This window comes from Ambystoma mexicanum, chromosome 2p (genome assembly GCF_040938575.1).
Source record: "Ambystoma mexicanum isolate Mex_15411 chromosome 2p, UKY_AmexF1_1, whole genome shotgun sequence".
NCBI lineage: Eukaryota > Metazoa > Chordata > Amphibia > Caudata > Ambystomatidae > Ambystoma > Ambystoma mexicanum.
In genome coordinates, this window is record NC_090923.1 from 1,298,220,054 (window position 1) to 1,298,241,070 (window position 21,017).

General features: G+C 45.3%; 1 protein-coding gene across 2 annotated transcripts in view; it reads right to left on the reverse strand.

Moving 5' to 3' along the window:
- The window catches only part of USP42 (ubiquitin specific peptidase 42), a 1,198,372-nt gene that overhangs the window by 863,582 nt on the left and 313,773 nt on the right, over nt 1-21,017 (reverse strand). For both annotated transcript variants that reach the window (XM_069645631.1, XM_069645629.1), the window contains exons 4-5: nt 10,937-11,047; nt 10,752-10,854 (exon numbers count right to left, since the gene is read on the reverse strand). In XM_069645631.1, the coding sequence (XP_069501732.1) occupies nt 10,752-10,854; nt 10,937-11,047 (214 nt within the window). The remainder of the gene's footprint in view (nt 1-10,751; nt 10,855-10,936; nt 11,048-21,017) is intronic.

The following is a 21,017-nucleotide window of genomic DNA, read 5'->3' on the forward strand; positions in this document are numbered from 1 at the left end:
TTGTGGTTTTTTTGCTTCCCCATCGACGGTGGAAAGGAGTGTATAGGTAGTTCGGAGTCCTTGAAATCGCCAAGATAAGCAATAAAGAGGGCCGGGGCTAATGGGCAGCCCTGTTTCACTCCTCTACCAACTGGAATTTCTGCCGATAACAAGCCGGTTTGATTTAGCCTCACACGCAGCTTGGTGTCTTGATGTAGTGCTTGAATCGGTTGTAGAAATTCTGTATGGCATTTCCAAAGACTCAGTTTTCCCCAGAGTTTCTCTCTATTTACTTGATCAAAAGCTTGCGCCAGATCTATGAATGCCAGGAACACTCTCGGGCCTCCTCCGAGGACTTTGATTTTTAAGGCGCTGAGGAACATGATGTTTATCGTTGTGCCGTTGTTTTTAGTAAATCCCGTTTGAAACGGGTCGGCGCACTCTGCGTTTCTTGCCCATCGCTGAAAGTGTTGCAATAGGAGTGAGCCAAAGACCTTGCCGATAGTGTCCAGAAGTGCGTCTGCCTATTCCTAGGGGATCTTTACAGGCAGTTTTGTTTCTTGTGGCATCTTTCGTGGGTTGACGAGTCTCTGCTTCACAGTGAGAACTCGGGGACAAACCCTGTGTATAGAAATCCTGTGAAGGTGGTTCGTTGAATTGGACTATCTGTTCAGGGCCCCTCAAATCCGATGTTTCCCCAGACAATTTTGGTTTACTGCTGAGGTTTGTTGCGTGGGAAAATTTCTTAGACCCGGCTGTCTCGGATGATTTTCATGGTGAGGCGGGTAGTACACTCTCTTCGAGTTCGAACAGGTCAAATCCCAGCTTTAGTAAGTGTTCTGCTGCCTCAGAGATCCTAACTTTTGCCCAGTTTGTATGCACATGCAGGTAGGCACAGGCGATGTTACCTTTGTGAAACAGTTCGACCCGGGCTAGGTCTTTTGTTTCAACTCTACGGAGCGTCGGCACACATTTGAAAAGTTGTAGTAGGAAACCTCAGTTCAGTATCACGTATTTTTTGTTATCCGGCAGTTGTTCGATCTTAAAGTTGCGTTCTGTTTTAAGGCCAAGGGCCGAACTCCTAGGAACTTGCTTTGGACTAGGTTTAGAGCCGTTCCTCTTTTTCTCTCCCTCGTTATTGGTTTCAGAGTGATTTCGCATTTCTGGTAGCCATTTGGACCGTGTAGCATGCACCCATCTAGTCGTTGGAATAGTTCTCTGTCCGGGCGGGGAGGCGATTTTTTCAGTCCTTCTGTAAACTGGACTGATCATTTTCAGCTCCTTTGTGCGGGTTTCGATGTGGTTCCTGACTCCGAAACTTCGGAGGTCCCGGCCCCCAACTGGACTTCTTTATAAGCTTCTTATAGCGATTTTCTATGGTTTCGAAGGGAGAGGTCTCCTCTTCCGTATAGTGGGGTTTACTGGTTTCCTCCTGATCGTCAGGTAGCGTATAAACGCTAAAGTTTAGTAGGTCCTCATCCACTTCTAAAATGTTCACCTTAGTTACTGGTAGGCTGCCCACGGCGGTGTCGCCAATCTTCTGTTTTGGGTATTTCTGCTCGACGAGGGTTCTCGGAGATTCCGCATACAAGGGTTTCTCAGTCCATATGCGGGCCCCCCCCCCCTTTCTCTTTGGAGGGCACCTCTTTACTGCTGCTCGGTTTGGGGGAGAAAAAATAGTTTGTTTTCAGATTTTGATGGGTAGCGAGACCTTTCGTTGCAGGTACATTTACCTTTACATTTGAGTCGTGAGTCGGCGCTCAGTCAGGTAAAATGGAGATGATTTCGTTAAAATTGCTCCGTTTGCATTTGCGGTAGCCGGCTTGGCTTTCATCTTCGTGGGGCCCCTAGACGGGGGATCTGGGCCGGGATCTTCTGTGTGCTCCTCGGGGTAGAGGGTCGACCACAGCTCTAGGGTCTGAGAGCTCGAGTCAAGAAGTCAAGAAGTGAGACTCGCGTGGATGGTGCAGCATTTTGGGGTTTCACAGACTCCTCTTTCATTTGGCATTTTTCCATTTTGTTGTTAAGTGCATTTATGTAACATTCCAAGAAGATCCGGCGACTGTTCATCATTGCTATGATGGAGGTATGATCTTTCAGCGAGTCGTTTATTGACTCATACAGTTTGCAAAACGGAGCCATAGCCAGAGTTACCGTGGACATGATTAACCTTAGGTCTGTCTTCTTTGGCGAGGAGTCTTTCAATGGATTTCCTGTTATCTCATTAGAGCGTCGGGTTCTCGTTGGACTGAATGCAGTTTGCGAGCTATAGTTCTGGTTCCCAGCTGAAGCTCTGCCAGTCGCAGGGCTCGCTGAAGCAATAAGGACCGGTCCCCCACCTAGCCTTGAGAGTTCTCTAGTATCCGTAGCTTGAGCTGTCAAGGATGTTGGGGGGTCCTCGGTTCTCTCCCGGGGTTCCCCCACAGACGCTCCTGGGTGAGGGGTAGTTCGTGTAAGGTCAATAGTTTCCAGTTCTTCTGCGTAAGCCTCTCGTACAAGCGAGGGCGAGCCAGGCGAATGATACTCAATGGCGCTTAGTTCGTCGATGGCTTTCACCGTAGGTCGTTGAGACCCCCAGTTCCGCAGTAAAGGCTTAGATGTGGGCAGTGTAGCCACGGGGGTGAGAGACAAAGCAGCGAACTCCCCTGAATGAAGTCCCAAAATTGAAGAGGCCTTTGGGGCCACCTCGAGGCGCTTTGAAAACAGGGGGTTTGTGACCTCCTCCGTGTCATTTGAAGTGGTGGTGGACCGACTAGGTAGGGTGGGGGGGCACCGGTTCTCAGTGAACCAAAGTGCCATCTAATTTTAGCATCAAGGACCATGCTAGTAAATGAGAAGCGTGCTGGTTCTAACGAAAATACTGGTCCCGCGCCGGTAGCCCCTCCGAGGCTCTTAACTGTAGGAGTTTGGTCCAAGACCACTTTCAGGATCTCGGCGTCGGAGAGTTCTTCCGAGACTGTTGATTTCTTTTTTAAGAAGTTTGCGAAGAACCTGTTGTTTCCATACAGCTGAGTCGTGTCCTCCTTCTGGGATGGTTTCTGGAGCCTGTCAAGCGCATTTGGGAGTCTTTGGCGCTTAGTCGGCTGAGCTTTAAGCCCCGACTTTTGTCGTTGGTGGGCGCATCGTTTCCTACGCGCCGGCACTCCCTTCTTCTTTTGGTGAAGGGAGTTTGCAGAAGCGTGTGAGGGTTTGGTATAGCTGTCCTTTGAAGTGGCTCTTGTGGGGGTTTCAGGCGAGGCAGGTTCGGGTTGTTCAGCCTCAACTGGTGCTATATGGGGCTCACCCTCGACCGAGTCGGACAGGGGTAGAACCCCCACTGTCTGAGCCTTCCGGGACTCGGGAAGAGAGTGATGTAGAATAGGAACCGTTATACAGTGGTTCGGACTTGCAGCACAGTTCTGGAGTTTTGGAGTTCACCTCCCCACCTCGGTCTTTAAGCCCCTCCGCAACGGGGGGAGCGGTGGTTGGTGGGGGGGGTAAGGATGCAGGCTCCCAAGCCGCAGGCCCGGGAGGCAAACGATCAAGCAGTTTAATCAAGTCAGGGTCCCCTCTCCCCCTCTCCCCGGCCTCCTGCCCCTCCTCACCTTTAGCGGGTGGCGTTTCCTCTCCTCCGAGGGGCGACACTGCGTTCGCTCCACATGGCAAGAGGCGGCAAGCGGAAGGGAGGAGCTCAGCCGTAGTAGATTGAAGAATGGTGGGGTGAGTCTCCAGGACGTCCAGCTGGCGGGCTCCGGGTTCCGATCCGAAATCACGTCCAGGTTCAATGGTTGCCAGCCTCACCGGGGGGGGATCCACCTCTTGATCCAACAGAGACGGTGATAGCCCCGAAAGGGCCATACTTGTTTTTGTCCTCCGTAGTCGGGGGCCCATCGTCTCAAGCTGAGTAGGGGCGGGAGCAGGGTGGTTTGAATCAGATGGTAGAGTCTTTTTGGTGGAGGTAAAAGTGGAAAAAGCGCAGGCTTTTCAGCTAGCAGGTTTTGCTGCCCTAGCTGCCATAGACTGCAGAGACTGCCACCCTGCAGCCACTCCGCGGCCGCGCCGCGGGAAAGAGGGGTTTTAAGCAAATGTCCCGCCCTCACTGCTGTAGACACTGCAAAAAGACTCCAAAGCACACAGTGATCGGGAAACTTGTAGCAAGTTCTGCAGAGACTGCCACTCTGCAGACGCTCCGGTAACCGTCCCACTGCAATGCAGAAGTCCTCCCTCTTGTTCCCACGACTGAGGCCCAAGAACAGTGAGATCTGCAGAGCTGCACAGGAACAAAAATCATCTGCTGCATCTTTTCTTCAATTCAAAGGTACTGTACAAAGTCTGAGAGAACTTACCTCTTGCTGTAGAGTTGCTTGCATCTTCTACTACTCACAAGTCTAACGGCCTGTGGCCCTGCATTTGATTCTTCTTTTCTTCAAAGACTTCTAAAACATTGTGCAAAGACTTTTCTACTTACCTACCATGAGTGCTTCATCCTATATAAGACTTTTGCCCATTGACTTCGGCCTAGCGTGTTCTACTGAATGACTCTGCTGTAGGGATCCGAAAGTATTTGCCTGCTTAAGAATATTTGTGGTCACTTGTTGTTCTAATAACGTTTACCAATTTATAACAGTATTCTGAATGCAAACAGTAATATGCTAATGTACCCAAGCACCCTAGCCATTGAAGTCACCTGAGGGTGTAAATTGTGTCTGTGGGCCATCCCAAAAGGGTCTTTACTGATTTAGAAACTAAGAGTGTACAGTATTGAAGTGTATTTGTGTGTTACCATTATATTGTCCCCTTCTGAAAAAAGCTTATTCTAACTGACTGTTACATTTAATAATTGTTTATTTAAGAAACCTTGAGTGTAAGTGTTTATTTCAATACTTGTCACTGTGAATCTCTGTGTGACTCCCCTACAGCTCACATTGACCCCTCTTGAGATAAGCCTGGCTGCTCAACACGCTACCAAAACTGTGTAGTACAAGCTTATACCAAAGGTTGGGTTTCCTATACCGGTAGTCAGAGTTGTTTGTAGTGTTCCCAGGGGGTACTGCATAAAACTTTGCCTAACAACAAGCAAAGATGAATGTCATCGCACTTTTAACTATATACAAGGAGCACACCGTTAACATGGTCGGGACAATGGAGAGAAGTGTAATTTGCCAAGCAAGCTGACATTTTATAATATAGGGACGAGGACTGAAACGTTAAAGAATTAAAGAGAATGGCTTTGGGGCATAAAAAGAAGATATTATGAAAGACCGCAGGGTAATACTAATGAGTTCTACGAAAGTACAATTATGGAGAAGTTGGTCAATGAAAACCGGTAAGAAACCTTGTGGGTAATAAGGAAACAATTAGGGAGATTAAAATAAGTTTACATACTTTCATTAATTTTTATAGGTAGCAACCTTTGTTAAAATGGTGTATTATCTGGTAGATTAAGCAGACATCCCAGAATGGAGATGGTTAAATTAAGCTAGACAGTGGCTAGAATTAATTAGTAAGATAGAGTTAGCACTCCAAAACTATGAATGAGTGAAGCACTATTGCAAGTGGAGTATTACCTCTGCTGCCAGGATATGAGTAAACACATCCAGAATAAATGGAAAATGTGGATTAGAAGATAAGTGAAGAAAGTAACAAGCCAAAAATATTAATTCAGACTGATCAGTAGTCTGGGGACTAAAAATTAAGCATGCTTCCTACTGTCTTTGGGCTAATTCTCAGTTTCCACTTCTTGATATTAGTAACATTGTTACATGCTAAAAAAATGTGAATTTCCTCATGTCCTTGTTTGCATGATTTTACTGCTAGTTGTCAGAGAAGAGATCATTTACACTGTGATTGAGGATGGCCTGCATGTTCGGATAGTCTGTTTGCGAGAGGTTGGATTGCTCTAATGTATGCTTTACTGACGATTTATGTTGAGTGCTGTGGGGCACATTGGCCCACTTAGCAGAATTCCCATTCATGATCGAGCTGCACGTCTGCAGTTAACAGCAAAATGGCTGTGCGGGCTCCTTGGAGCACCATTGCCCCGCATCAAAACTGCATTTTGCAGCTACACTAAAGAAAAATGATGGCTTCACCATCTTGCCAAACAACTATTGGGCAAGTTGGAACAGAGAGCACACTGAGAAAGGCCGCCAGTATGTGTTCTTGTGTGCACCAAAAGAAGCGAATTGAAAAGCAGCGCTGCTCTGCTGCTTGCAAAAAGTTCACATTGAAAAGAGAATATTTTGGATGTGGATGGCCTTTAATTGTACCGCAGGTTTTTAATGTCTTCAGGGGACCTTGCCGGTAGAAAGGGGTTGTTGTATAATCTCACTTGGTATTATGCCTTAGCTCTACCTCTTGTGCACTTTTGGTTTCTTTTATCTTGTTGATTCCTATGTAGCTCATTGGTAGGGGGAGGGAACATCGGCAGGAGTTGGTGGGGGTTAGGGGGTAAAGGGATGTTACTTGTCATCTCGGTTGGGATTGTTCTTTGACTTCTGTCAGTTGCTTACCAATGTTATTGTTGTTATCAAAAACTTCAATAAATACAAAGTGGAAAAGGGAATATTTTACATTGAAAAGGATGCTGCCCAGACGCTATTTTCATCGGTTCAACATCACACTACTTTTATCAATGAGGCCCTGCCATGCTTATCCATATCCAGATTGTGCACTAGCAGAAGAAAGCATTATCCCTGCATGACAGGCTGTGTCAGGCCAGAACTGGGAGATTAACAGAAGCTTTACTTTCAGCCGCACAGGAAAACGCTTGTCTTTTGGGTTACAAAATGTCAAAAATCAATACTTCAAAGAAACCCTAGTTCTATGGGCATATGTCAATTTCAGTGAACCTGCGTCTTGAACAAACTGCTGTATAAAAGGAACGGGCTGGGGCTGCAGAACACTTTTGGGAAGTCAAATGGAAGACAAAACCTTTTAAAAAGAGAAATCCCATCAGCATTTACCATGTGTCAAAATGGGCTTTTGCAAACCAAAAAAAAATTCCTCTTCTAAAAGTACAATGTTGAATAAAAACGTGTCTTTGGCTAGCAATGTAAAGGGGATTTTGCTGGGAAACATATGTGGGGTGTTTTATTTTAACAGGCTTGCTTCTGATTCAAAACAAAATAAAAAAGAAATAATGACAGTGGCTACACTGGGGAAATCAGCCCAAACAGGGTTTCTGCCATGGCTCAAGGGACATTTGACAACAGGAGTGGCCTAACCCCCGAAAGAGGGAGCTACAATAGATTCTAGGACACATGCATGCTAAATGCTACCTTTGATAACTTTGAATGGACCAAAAGCACTAAACATCCCATGCCCATCAGACTTTTGTCTAGACAGAGGCCTCTTACAATAGTGATTCTGGGACACATGCGTGTGAAATAGGAAATCACACGTCCTCGCAACTTTTACTGGGAGCTTCAAAGCCAACGCAAGAGCAGCCTTGTAAGCTATGCCCTTATTTGGGAGACAATGCTGACCATTTGTCTCAGAATACTATTTTATTAATAAACTTTTAAGACTTATCTCTGCAACATGAATTTGCAGGAATGTAAAAAGTTAACAGTTTAAATGTAATTTTTGTGGTTTTTAAACAAGACGTGGTAGCCTTCACTGCCATATTGGGAACAGAAATGGCAGAGAAAAGTGTAAATTCAATACTTACATGCCTTATGATAAACTCTACACAGGTATAAAGTTATAGGACATTAGGTTGAATATTTCTCACCGAAAATGATGAAAAATTATTAGGCGGATGAAACAAAGTCTTACAAACTGTAGAGTTGGACTGTCATGCTCTGCGTGAAATATGTACTCTGCCTAGATAATTTGTAAAAATGCCACAATTGCGTAAATGTGTGATTTATGTGAAGAATGATTTTAGCTAAAGTAATTGTGGGATGATCCTTTGCATTGTAAAGCCACACCATAAAGCTGATGTCATGTCCCTAAGCAGTTCAGGCTCGACTGCCCCTTTTGGGGTAGGACCAAGCCTGATTTGCATATGGTTTTTCCCCTTCTGTAATGGCTTGGCAGGCTGAAAAGCGATGGTCTGGAGGGTTGCCCAGAGCTTTGCCCGTGGTTATGATTAATTCAAAACCTTCCAGCCATCATCCTTCTGTTTTGCCTAAAAATCCAACCAGCAGACAGCAAGGCAGTAACAATCACCCCTGACCAATCCAGTTGTTTAGAAGCGTGCCCAGGTAAGCCTGCCCCACCATATAATCCTATGATGTCAGGACTCTGGAAACACACTCTCCTGAATTTCCAGCTCCTGGGTATCCGGACATTCCAGATCCACCATTGCAAGATTCCAGACTCTACTGCAAGGCCAAAGCATAGCTGATCCTATCCCAGCAAGGCCATAGCTGAACCTATCCCAGCAAGGCCAAAGCATAGCAGATTATATCCCAGCAAGGCCATTGATCCAGAAATTCCACTAAAATCCCAATAACAAAGGGAAAAGCTTTGGTACTTTTGGGACGCATCCTGTGACCAGACCGGCTTTTTGCCCACTACCTGCATGCCCGCTGTACCCTTGCCATCATCCAGTGACCAGTCTTGCCCAGCTGTTTGCAGAACGGGGCACCCGCTATCCGGTGACCAGAACCTTTTGCATCCAGAACCCGGTTGGCTGTCGCAAATTCCAAACTACAGCGCTGTTTGTGAGTATTTACCCATCCCATACCAACAGTCTACCCATCCTGATGCCTTGTCTTGGTCCCATATTTTAAGTAATCCCATCCATACCTTGATTCATTGTGTAAAACTGTTAGCATTCTCTGTGCATCTTGTCCTTGATCTCAAAGCGCTAGCGTCACTGTTCTCTTCATTTCTGTCTTGCATAGATCATACGTCCGTAGCAATATTTTGGTTAAATAAATACATTTTCCCTAAAGAAAAGGGGTACATTGGGTGAAGGGTTACAACTGCAGCATAACTTTTATATTCATGGGTGGCGTTCCTCTTTTCTAGCCATTTAATCTTGTGTAAGTAAAACTTGTCCTTTTCTCTCCAAACTGATTTTTGCTTTTTAACTGCTTTATTTCTCTAAAATCGAACCTCCATTCACCTTGAAAATCTCATCCAATTTTTCAGCTATAGTCACCCTTTATCTTTTATATTGTCCCTGTGATGTGCCTCTATCACCCAGCCTAAAAACCGCATTTCGATTCTGTGTTTTTCACCCGTTTAAAAAAAAAATTGTTTTGACATTTAAAACTGCAAATGTGTAACATGCAACTTTTCCATGTGTGATTTGACTGCATTGTGTTGTCAATTTCAACCTGCTTTATGAACTATATGCTTTTTGTGATACCTTACCTTATAGTTGCTAGTGGTATAACATCCTTGATACGGTGATAAAACGTATGTACATCATTATTTAATTACACATAATTAATTTGTTAAAATCCGAATGTCATGTTAGGCCATTGCAAAGGGTGTTTTTGCCTCTTATATTGATTCTGTTTGTTGCCTCATATCCCTGACTACCTGCTGCTTCCTTCTATCCACTCAGAATACGATCAGTTGAGGGAACATTGCAGGGAGAAACCTTAACTTGGGTGCTATTTATCCTAATTGCAAAAGTGTTCCTATTCATTTGTGCTTTGGATATGTTCTTACTTCCTGGACACAGAGTGAGACAGAGAGCTTGATTAAATGACATGGTTTACTGAAACAGCAAGCAGCTGGGACTGACACGATCTCTACGAATGACTCAATGACTGATCTCCCATCAAAGATCATGACCACGGACATATTTGTGTCGAAAGATAATCCCGAGTTGTCATCTCTAATCAGGGCCTGACTAAGAATTGCACAGTAATGATACCACCACAAGCGGAGCGAATGTTCCAGTTAGGGGCAGGCTGCCCTAGCAATCAGTGTGCTTTTAAGGTGCAACATCTATTTACATACAAAGGTTTTTACATAGGGCAAAATGTATTGTACTTGCAAAGGTTTATTTTAAGTTTCCAGCAGTTCCCAGGTTGAGGGATGAGAATATTCAAAGCGTAAAAATCTATCAAAAATAATCCATTACTGAAAAACAAAAACCTGATAAAGGCAAGTATCTAACCAATCCAAGGGCTGTCACCCTAATAATCCCCCACCTATGCCATGCTAACAGTTCTAAAGAGTACATATTTCTGCAATGAGTCCATGTTCTGATTCTTAATCAGGATTCACAAGTTGCTGTAGGACGTAATCTCACAGTAAATATGCTTTTGTTCATTACTGTGGTGTTAGTTGTTGCATAGCTTTCCTCTGTGGGGTTATGTACATAAAATAATCCTAACAACAGAGAAAAAAAGGAGTATTCTCCTCATACGTGTTTGCCAATGGGTCCAAACAGCCCTCCACCATAGAAATCTGCTTCAGGTAGAGAACCAACCTTTTGAGTGGCACAGCTGTAAGCAGCAGCACTTGTGACGAGATAATAGAGTTTGCTATGAGGGAGCATCTATTTGATTAAAAAACGCTAGGGCTTTCTTGGGTACTGAGTTAGGAAGACAATTCTTTAGGCGTGGATCCATAATGACCATTTCATGTGGTATGTCTAGTTTCCGAAAAAGGAACAATTCAATATAAACTGTGTGTTGATTTTGAAATCCTGATGGTTTATGTTATTAACTTTCTCCAAGAATGACTATGAAGATAACAGTTATCCCTTTGCCTTATAGTAGATAAATCACAGTTTACATTATTACGTGATGTTATGCATTTTCAACATGCTTGATGCCTCATAAAAGGCAATAATAGGCTATCGTTTTAAATGTACTTACTTACTGCTACCATCCAGACATGCTTTCTGCATAGCATCAATTGTGTACCGTATAAATTCATGTGCATCTTCCTGGTTTCCGAAGCGAAAATGTTTTGCAATACCTATTTTTTAAAAAATCAAGTTAAAACGTGAACTTTTATGGCACAACACATTTTCAAGTACATTTCGGACTTTGTGACTTACGCCTAAGATCGTTGATGATAGCCATAGGCTTAATGACACCGCCAGAATTAGAAAGGGCCTGGGTAACGTGAGACTGCATTGAACACATCATACAAAACCCTTGCTCGTGACCTAAAATGGGAGTAACAAAAACATCCAATTAAAATATTTTTTTGGGAGTTACACTATATGAAACTCACACAAAAGATTGATTGATATTTTATTTCTATCGCGCTCGTCCACAAGTGTTTCAGAGCACATTTAAAACTCATTTATGAATGACATTTGCGCATTATGAGAAAAATAATTTGCTACAGTGCTCAAGTCTTCAACTCTATTCATGAGATGGCAGCCTTAATGAAGAAAGGCCTCAGGCAATTTTCTGCAGCAAAATGGCTAACATTTAAAAGCTTAGTTAGAAGCAGTCACAGAGGCTCTTTATGCACGGGTTCCATAATTTGGCTCTGTCTTACAATTATTTTACACCTACACAGCCCATACCAGATTTATATAAACATTTAGGGTGGACGATAAGAGGGTGTAGCGAAAATGAAAATAAGTATGAGTACGGGAGACACTATTTAGAGTAACGTGTTCCTACTCCTATCCGCACATATCCTTTACACCAAACACATTAACATGAACCAACAAGTGCAATGGGAGAACGGCCAAACACATACTCTTAGCAAAAATGTTTCTGAATGACTGGCTGCCTAAATTGGGCATTTATTTATAACGCGCCGAAAGCCTGCAGGCACCAGGGCGCATAGTTACAAAGGTTAAACAAACAAATAGACAGTACAGTAGTCAAGATCCTAGGGGGGCCCAACTGAAAATTGGGCGATCAATTACTTGAAGAGAAACGTTTTTAATGCTCTGCGGAAAGCCCTTGTGTTCTCTTCAAGTCTTAGCGCTAATCTGAGTGCATTCCAAATCGTAGCGGTGCCAACTGGAAACGATCTACCTAGTCCATTTGTGCGTTTGTATCCAGGACTATTCACCTGCGCTAAATTGGAGGGGAATAGGGATCTGTAGGCATCAGTCCTTGTGCTATTATGGCAAGTGTATTGTTTTCGAAAAGGCCAAAGTGTCTCCATGCAGAAAACGTCCAGCAGAATATGCCTCTGAAACACCACTGAGGTGACAATGGCTTGATCGGTATGAGCAGGAATATCTTGGGGGGTGGGCGGACAAAGAAACGAGTAGCAATACAAGATGCAAGACTTTATACACTGTGTAATGGATGACTTTGCTGCTGGTCTTCCAGATGAGCCACAAAAGTTGACAAAGTACAAGTTATACACCATAGCGACTATTATACTCCTAGCCTGTAGTCCCCTGTCCTCTATACAAATGGTTATGTGATCAGAAAAGAGCCTGCTGGACTGCAGCATGCATTTTATTTTTTATAACTTTATTGAAGAAAACAGCTGGTATTATACATTTCCATGAAGTAGTGAATTCATAACCATGTTTAACAAAACAAGGTTATCGTTAAGCAATCTAACGTCATCTCGCATCATATTGCACAACACTATGGTCGGATGTGTCTTGGAAATCCAACACAGACCCTTCAGGTGGATTGGTGAACGTCTTTAATAGTAGTCAACAAAGCCAGCATGCACAAAACAACGGCAACCTAACGAGAGAACGAATATTGGCTGCCGAGGCACAGAGATTTTAAACAGAAGGACACACATGCATTTCAATGGAAAGGGAGGTTTCAGACATGGCATGAGATCGTCAAGCAACAATGTTTCCGGTGAATGATCAATGTCTCAGCATACAAGTCTTAGACAGAGGCTGCATTCTCACGCTCAGGAAGACAGAAAAGGACGGTCTGAGGAAGACATTATGATACAATACAGTTCTTGCAATACAAGCTACTTCTGCAGTACTGGGCATACTGGCACGCATACTAGCACCTACTTCTGTCTGCTAAAGCTGTCTTGCCTAGAAAGGCATCTCCCTAAAACACTCTTATACATGCTAAAGCGGAAATACGTCAGCGGCGAGGATAATGGAAGCGAGCATGTCAGACAGTAAGTGCTAAAGTCTTTGTGGTTAAGACATGCACATTAATAGCAATAAGGCACTGTTTAAACATGGCAGTTAACATAGCCTAGGCTATCAATTTAATGTCAATAAAATGACTGGGGCCTCCCGCTGGAACAGCCTCCCTGCCACTCTAAAACTCGAGGAGAACCATCTCCGGTTTCGGAAGCACCTCAAGACCTTCCTCTTTGCTTCTGCCTCCGCTCCCCTTCTCCCCAGCTGATCTGCTCTCTCTTGGCAATGTGCACCTGGCCACCCTCTGTCCCCTGGGTCCAGGTACCTGCTCACCCTGCCACCCTCCTGGTCACCCTTTGCACTAGGGACTGTATCTGTACCCATACAGTCCCCCACTATCCCCCATTTCCTTCTTTTTCGGCACGTATTTTACCTACTCAGTCTGCTGCCGTAAACACAGCACTTGCCACTTGCTGGCTGCACTACCAATGTTTTATTGCCTTATCTATTTATTAGTATTTATATTTACTCTGCACTTTCCACCCCCCCCCCCCCACGCACTTTTCCCATTTTTCCCATTTCCCTTTCCAATGCACGTTCTCAATGTCGCTGGGCCTAGTAAGTTCGTTGTTTGTTCTCCCCTGTTCCCCTCCCTTGCCTTGTCGCGCTCTGAAACACTTGTGTACAAGCGTTATACAAATAAGATCATATCATATAATGTATCTGAGGGTTTTAATTTCTTAGTTTCCCCATAATTCCCTCCTATGAGACTTTCAATCCAGTCTCATCCATCACATCCTTGGGGGAACAAACATTACAATCTGACAAGTCGTAAAATGTTACTTCTACAGGAGTGTTGAAGTAAAATGGCCATGTTGTCTGGGGAGTCTCTGGGTAGCGAGCACATGAACAATAGCAAAGGCATCTCCAACCCGTCATCAGACATAATCGGCTTAGAATCATGACCAGAACTAGTAGCAGGATCTGTCCTAGGGGAGCACCCAGAGATCCCAGAATATTCACAAACCAGGACCAGAAGGTCCATGAGGACTCAGGGCTGACATGGAGATCACTTAATGCACTGCGGAAATGGGTGACAATGTCTGATGTTACTGGTGTAACTGGGTATACAAGTGTACTGTAGTATTCACTCTTCACAACGGCACAAACCCTGCCTTGTGAGCTAAGAGGGTGTCCAGTGCCATATGGTTCTGGAGAATCATCGTTCGAATGGATATCTGCTCACGGGATAGCATCATCAGGGCGGATGCAGTAGCTTTTGCAATATCCTTAAGTCGTGACAGCTGAGTCAGGTGGTCCCGGTTCAGTTTACCCCAAGAGCTGGTATGAGGTAACCCATTCCAGCAATGAACCCCTCCCATTCGATGCTTCTTTTTGGACGAGGCTAAACCGGGAAGATGCGGGTATGCCAAAGGGCAGGTAGGACATAGTGCGTGTACCAACTCACTCCCCAGTTCATGGGCAACCATGGGTAAGCTTTGTCCCTCCAGATAAAATGTATCCCGGAATATGTGGCATACCCGGATTGGGCAAAGGTGAAATCAGGGTGAAAGGAAAATGTGGCATTGTTAATGACTTTACTGGCGTTTGTCGAAAGGTAATATTAACACTTGCTGTTTCCCATGAATAGTGTACCCCAGTTTTTGTAGCATATATGCCAGTAGCCTGAGATGAAAGGTGAAGTGCTGTGGGTTTTCAAGACGAATGAGGTGGGGTGGGGACATTTCGAGGACCAGTAAACCCTATCTGGGAATGTGTATTGCTACATGTTCCGGGGCTTCAGAATCAGGTAAACAGCTTGCGATCTAGGCAGACATTCTCCCAAATGAAGGGGAAGTTGGAGGTGTAATGAATACTGCGGAGACATCAATAAACCCCAGCCCAAAGACTCCTCCCATGTTGCCTGAGGAAGGCAGCCGCTACCTGATCCTGACCCTGGGGGTGGTAAAACGAGGGAGGATCACATGGAAGAAGATGGCTGTCGGAGAGATGCAGTATTCATCCTCTACTGAGGATGACCTTCGCCTATTACCTAAATACCTAATGGCATGCTGTCAGTGTATGGTTCCCTCTCCTAGAACTACCCAAAATACATAACATGAAAACGCTTAACCAGCCCTAAAGTGGTACATGGGGGGTCTGGAGGGGGTGTTGGTGGGGGGAATCATAACTTCCAGTTGTTATGATTCTGCCTTTTGTCAAGGTTCTAAACCCAAGGGTGAATTACCAACTCTTGACAACCTCTAATAAGTTTGAACACTCTCAGTTAATTAACCAGATCACGTGAGCTGATTATAAAATGAACAAGAACATTATGTACTGGGACAAGGAAGAGGGCCTTGGAGTTGAAAAGTATAAATGGACATCAGGTGCAGGATCAGAGGGAAGCTGATGGTGTAGTTGTGGAGGCAGCAGGACGCTTTGTGGAAGACTAGGTAGACGCGGGGCAACCGTGGCCATGCAGAGACTGCACAGCGGGAAGCAGTTCAGAAGCTAGCCACGCCATGTGGAAGGGGAGCTCCCAACACAATGTGAACTGCTCTGGTATGGGAGACGCACCAGAGATAACTGAGGGACTGCACGCGTGGGGGCAGTCAAACAGAGTTGGCAGAAGCAGAGAAAGCCCAGCAGAGAACTGCAGAAGCACCAGCGAGTTAGAAGGAGAAACCGAGGCATAACAGCGAGTTGGCCGGAAGGATGTGACCAGGAAGCGCTCCAAAGGAGACCGCTAGGTGAAATGAACTATTTTGAATACCGAACAAATGAACTGATGCGAACTTGGCGTGACTCGCCTAATGTGGGATAACAATTAGGGGACCATTGTAACCCACATTACCAAAGAAGATTGATAACTAGGCAAACTGGGCACAACTATCCTAATCAGAAATACCAATTAGGGGACAATTGTAACCCGCATTGCTAAACCAGCAGAAGTGTGATCCAAGGGCAAACAGGTTGCCACTCTCCTAAAAAGGAATGCAGTTGGTAAACAATTCTAACCCCCATTGCCAGCAGCGACGAGGTTGCATTACCAGGAAACTAAGGCCACAGAAGCAAAGCCTTCCTTGTATGAGAGACCAACAGAGAGAGAATTTTAACCTGCATTTCCTACAGCCAAAAGGCAAACAAGAGAACAATTATCCTTTTAAAGGGATACCACTTTGGGAAGAGATGTAACACACTTTGTTGAAAGTCAAGAGACCTAAAGAGAAGCAGCTGTTGATGCCAAACTCTTCACGTACGATTTTGGTGTGATGAGTTTTGGGAACAAGCCATAACACAAAGTACAATAGTAGTAGTAGTAGTACTAGTCGTAGGAGTTTCATACTGGCAGGCGATAAACCAGGAAAGGGACCAGTTGTAGTTACTCCTGGCAGGCGAGTGGACTAGGAAAGAAGCAGATGGTTGAAAGCACTGTTATTGTGGTAAAAAGGTGTGGTGGAAGAGGAAGCATTAATTCCATCACCTTGTCTTGATGAACTGTTACATTTTTTAAAGTGTTTCCTTTGAAGAAGTCATTGCAGAAAGTGATTATTGCACCATCCTGACTAAGTATTTTTTTTGGAAAAGGACACAAAAGGTGTAAACAATTGTTTGAGAAGAGAACATTGGCATCGATTTATGAGTGTGTGGTTTGAGAGAAAGACTCTTGTTTTGCCAAGCAGGAAATCAAGGAAAATTGACAGTTGCTTTGGTTTCTGAACAATCATTTGGCAAGCATTTGGAAGAGGAATATTCCCACTGCTAATTGCAAAGATACTGAATGGAAAAGATTTTGTATGATACGCAGAGTGGAACTTTACTTTTGCACAGAACTTTCTTGAACTTTGCCATAAAGATTCCTGAATTGATCGAGGGGAAGGGAAATCAACGCTAGTCACAAGGAGTCCTTATCACAATCATTTTGTTTGAACCGATATATTATTTAGAGGGATTTAAAACGGCCAAAATAAACTTGTATGATTTTGTTGTATATTTTAGTCTAAGAGACAGATGCTTTTTGGACACTAGGTCATTTTTCTTCAGCCTTACTTTGTTAGGCAGGGACCTTCTGGTTAGGTCAGGGAAAGTTAGGCGCTTATCTTAGCCTTATGTTGAATAAAATGGCACTTTGTGAGAAAACATCTGTACCATTGTGTCCGTCTCGCATTTCTGATCCCTCAATTCGAAATGTAAAAAAATGCAGGAGCCCTGACAGGTAAGTGTTCTCACTGTGAACCCATGGGTGAGCAGATGGACCATTGTTTTCATGACATATGGTTTAATCTCTCAAGTGCCAGATAGCTCATCCTTTCAAAACTGAAAACCAACCCCCAGGCTATGTGAGGAGGATGTTCCTCCTCACGTCCCGGGGGTTGGATTTCTTTCAGTTTCACGTCGGCATGCGTAATGCACTCCGACATGAAACAAAGTAATTTTCACTGCGGCAGCCATTTTTCGGCTGCCACAGTGAAAATGAAAGGTGAGTCTCCACCTTTCTCCACCTCGATCTGCGGCACCATTGTGCCATTCAGATCAAGGAAGGTGTTGTTGGAAAGGGGAGACTCTCCTATTTGCAACAACACCTTGTTTGAACCATTGCTGGGAGCGGATCAGGCGCAGAGCTCTCGATCCGTGCCCAGCAATGCCACTAGACCACCAGGGATCTGTTTGTGACGTGGGGGGAAGAGGGGGCTACTTACTATGTAAACAGCCCTCACCCCCACCCCCCACCCCCCAAGCTGTAACACAGGCCAGCAAGAACTCCAGGGCAGTTGGAGGTGATGCCCCCGGCCGTGGGCATCCGTTGCCCATGTGGGTGTACCAGCCCCAATCACAGTGGCAGCTCCAGGGAGCCCCCCAGCAGGGCCCCCTTCGCTCCCCCGAGGGAAATTCTGTAATGCAGCCTAGCCAGCGCTGCAGGATGGTCGGGGTGATGTCCGTGGCCTTGGGCGGCTGTCTCCCATGTGGTTTGACCAAGTTTGACTGCTCAATGTCCCAGTAATCTTGGAAATACTTCATAATTATGCTAGAGTGTTGGCAATCACTTTCAGCAGAACCAAATCTTGTATATTCCCAATAGCTGGGCTGAGGGGGAGGAGTGTCAGTGAACTACCAGTGGTGGGACTCAGTTGGGAGCTGGTCTTGTTTAAGTACCTAGGGGTAAACATAAGGCATCCGCCTAACAGATGCATGAACATAACACGGCAAAGGTGGTGAAGGGTTTGAAGAAGTCTGCGAAATTCTGCTCTAAGCTGCCGCTATCACTGTTGGGTAGGGTAGCCATCACCAAAATGATTATCCTACCGAGATTCCTGTACTACTTCAAAAATGTGCACTGCTAGGTTAAGGCGTCCTTTTTCCGAAAATTGAAGAGCTGCTCCGAGAATTCTTGTGGGGCACCGCCAGCCACAAACTCTTGCTCGCAACGCTATACTTGCCAAACGACAGAGGAGTGAAATTGCCAAACCTCGAAAGATCCTATCTATCTGCCCAACTCAGTCGTAATTAAATGGCTGGCAGACGAGTCCACCTCAGAACCTGAACTATTGCAACATTTGGTGGCTCCCATTAACCTAAAAGAAATACTGTGGGTAACACAGGGAGGCCTGGAGCACACCCCGTCGGTGGTGACATTGAGAAGGAAGGTGTGGAGGAGGGCACAAGCCTTGCTGAAACTTGTAAACCCCTGCTCCCTAGAGGTGCCGATAGCAGCAGACACATGCAGAGCTAGTACAGACATGGCGGTGGTGAGAAGATGGGAGGGAAAGGGAATATACCCATGGGGTGATGTATATGCAGATGGGGTCTTTGGGGAGTTTGACTCAATGCAAGAAAAAGAGGAGGTGTCGGGCAGGCAGTTTCTCTGGTACCAAAGAGTCCGGAAGGCGGCCAGGGAAAAGTAGGAGGGTTGGCCGGAAGAACCAGCGGCAGTACTGACCCTGATGTACATCCTGAATGATGGCTGGCGGCCGGCATCCAGGCTGTATAGCATGCTAATAGATGCACACAACCCCAAGGGCATAGTATTGAAAAAGCAAATGGGAGACAGATCTGGGCACGGATATAACAGAAGGAATGGGAGATAATACTGGGCTTCCCCAAAGCAGTATCGAGGAACCATTGCTTCAAACTAATACAACAGAATGTGCTGTATCGCACATATATGACCCCGCACAGGATATCCACAAACAAAGACGCGAGTTCACAATGCCCATGGTGCGGGGGCGGGGCAGCTGAACCAATACATAAGTTCTGGGTGTGTGTGGGTGTGAGGGGTTTCTGGGCACACATAGAGCAGGCCTGCAGGGAGGCTGGAATACCAAGGTATGAGTGGTCACCGAAGGAATGCCTGCTTGGTGGCTACCGCAGACTCAGCAAATACAAACACGTGGTTAGGTTTATGGATATGGCTTGCATATTGGCCAAGAGAACCATCGCCATGTCCTGGAAAACTGCAGGGGGACACAATACGCAAAATGGCGCAGGAAGTTTGAGCGGTGGGCAGAGGCAGAGACCAAGGTGTGGATGGAAGGGGCTAGCAGATCAGAGCCCGACAGCAATGATACGTTTGCAGCATGGAAGGCGCTGGTCTGGGACACGTTCCACCCATCAGACGACAAACCGCCCTGAATGTGACAATTAAGGCAAGACACACTCACTTCTTGACAGGGTAGTCACCCTACCGCACTCAGATGATAATGGCCACCCTTGGGACCCAAAGTGGACAGGAAAATTGAGCCCCAGGCATCGAGGCGCTCGCTCCAATTGACATTGCAAGTAAAACTAACGGCACGTGTAGGAAGTTGTTTGTTATTATTACACACACTGGTGTAAATGTAGGACGCAAATAGAAAGTGAAACATTGAAATGCATGGTTGTAGTTATATAAATACCAATAAAAACATGTTAAAATAAATTGGATAGTGTGAGTGGTGTTCCGAGTTCTGTGGCCCATGGGATGTACTGGTTGTTTCCTTGGTTGTTGGATGTAATCATGATTTCCGTATTATCCAGGTTCATTTTGAGGTGGTTAGTGTTCATCCATTGGTAGAGTTTTTTTGAGACAGTCTATTTGCGATATGTTCTCTTGTTAATTACCGATTTTGTAGATTTGGGTATCATCTGCGTAGTTGTTTGCAAATGAAGCAGTGTCTTTTCATGCGCTTGATTAGAGTCGTACAGATGTTGAAAAGGAGTAAACTATTCTGAAGAGCAAGTAATTTACTCCCTAATTTTCAAAGTTAGGAGTAAAGAACAAGTTACTTATCCCTGGTACCCTTCTTTCGACTGGATGTTCCTCCCACGTATTCCTGGCCTTTGACACTTGTTGTCCAGCTTCAGCTGCTTAGGGGGAAAAATGTTGGCACTGGGCGCTGTGCGTCGATGCCTTTGAGTCAATGTCCCTTGAAGGCCTCCATCGAGGATGATGTAATCGAAGGCATATATAGCACGCGCAGCGCACGTTAGCTTCAGTTCTTTTCTTCCTCCTCTTGCAGCAGAGATGGAACAAGTTACTTACCTGTAACTGTTGTTCTCCAGCGTGGGTCTCACATGCTCATGAATATTCCCCATCGTCAGGCCGGGAATCCTCAGTAAAAGAAAAAACAGTTTCACTTTAGTTTACAAACTGTCTTTCTCCTATAAACCAATCACTGAGCTCTGGTTAATACTGCCCCCAGCCAATGACTGCCTTCTCCCTAAGCCCCTCCTCTGGCAGCCATGTTCAGATTTGGTAGCACGTTAAGTGGCAGTATGACCAAGAAGAGTCGCAGAGGGGCAGGAGGGAGGGTTCCCATGTGAATCCATGCCAGACCCATGCTGGAGAAATCCTAAGTTACTCACCGTAGTGACTAACATACTCTTAGTTCTTCACCTTTCCTCCATACTGCATGGGCGTCCCTTCCAAGGGACAGGAGACAGAACCTTTTTCACCAGAAAAATCCTTCTTCCCCTTTAAATTTAGAGGCTTGCGGGGGTGCGGCCCTGGGTGCATGCACTGCCTTGACTCTCCCCTCCGGCGCCACACCTAGTCCCCACAGACGCGTCGACAATAGAATAACATTGCCTAATGACACCAGTTTTATTAAAG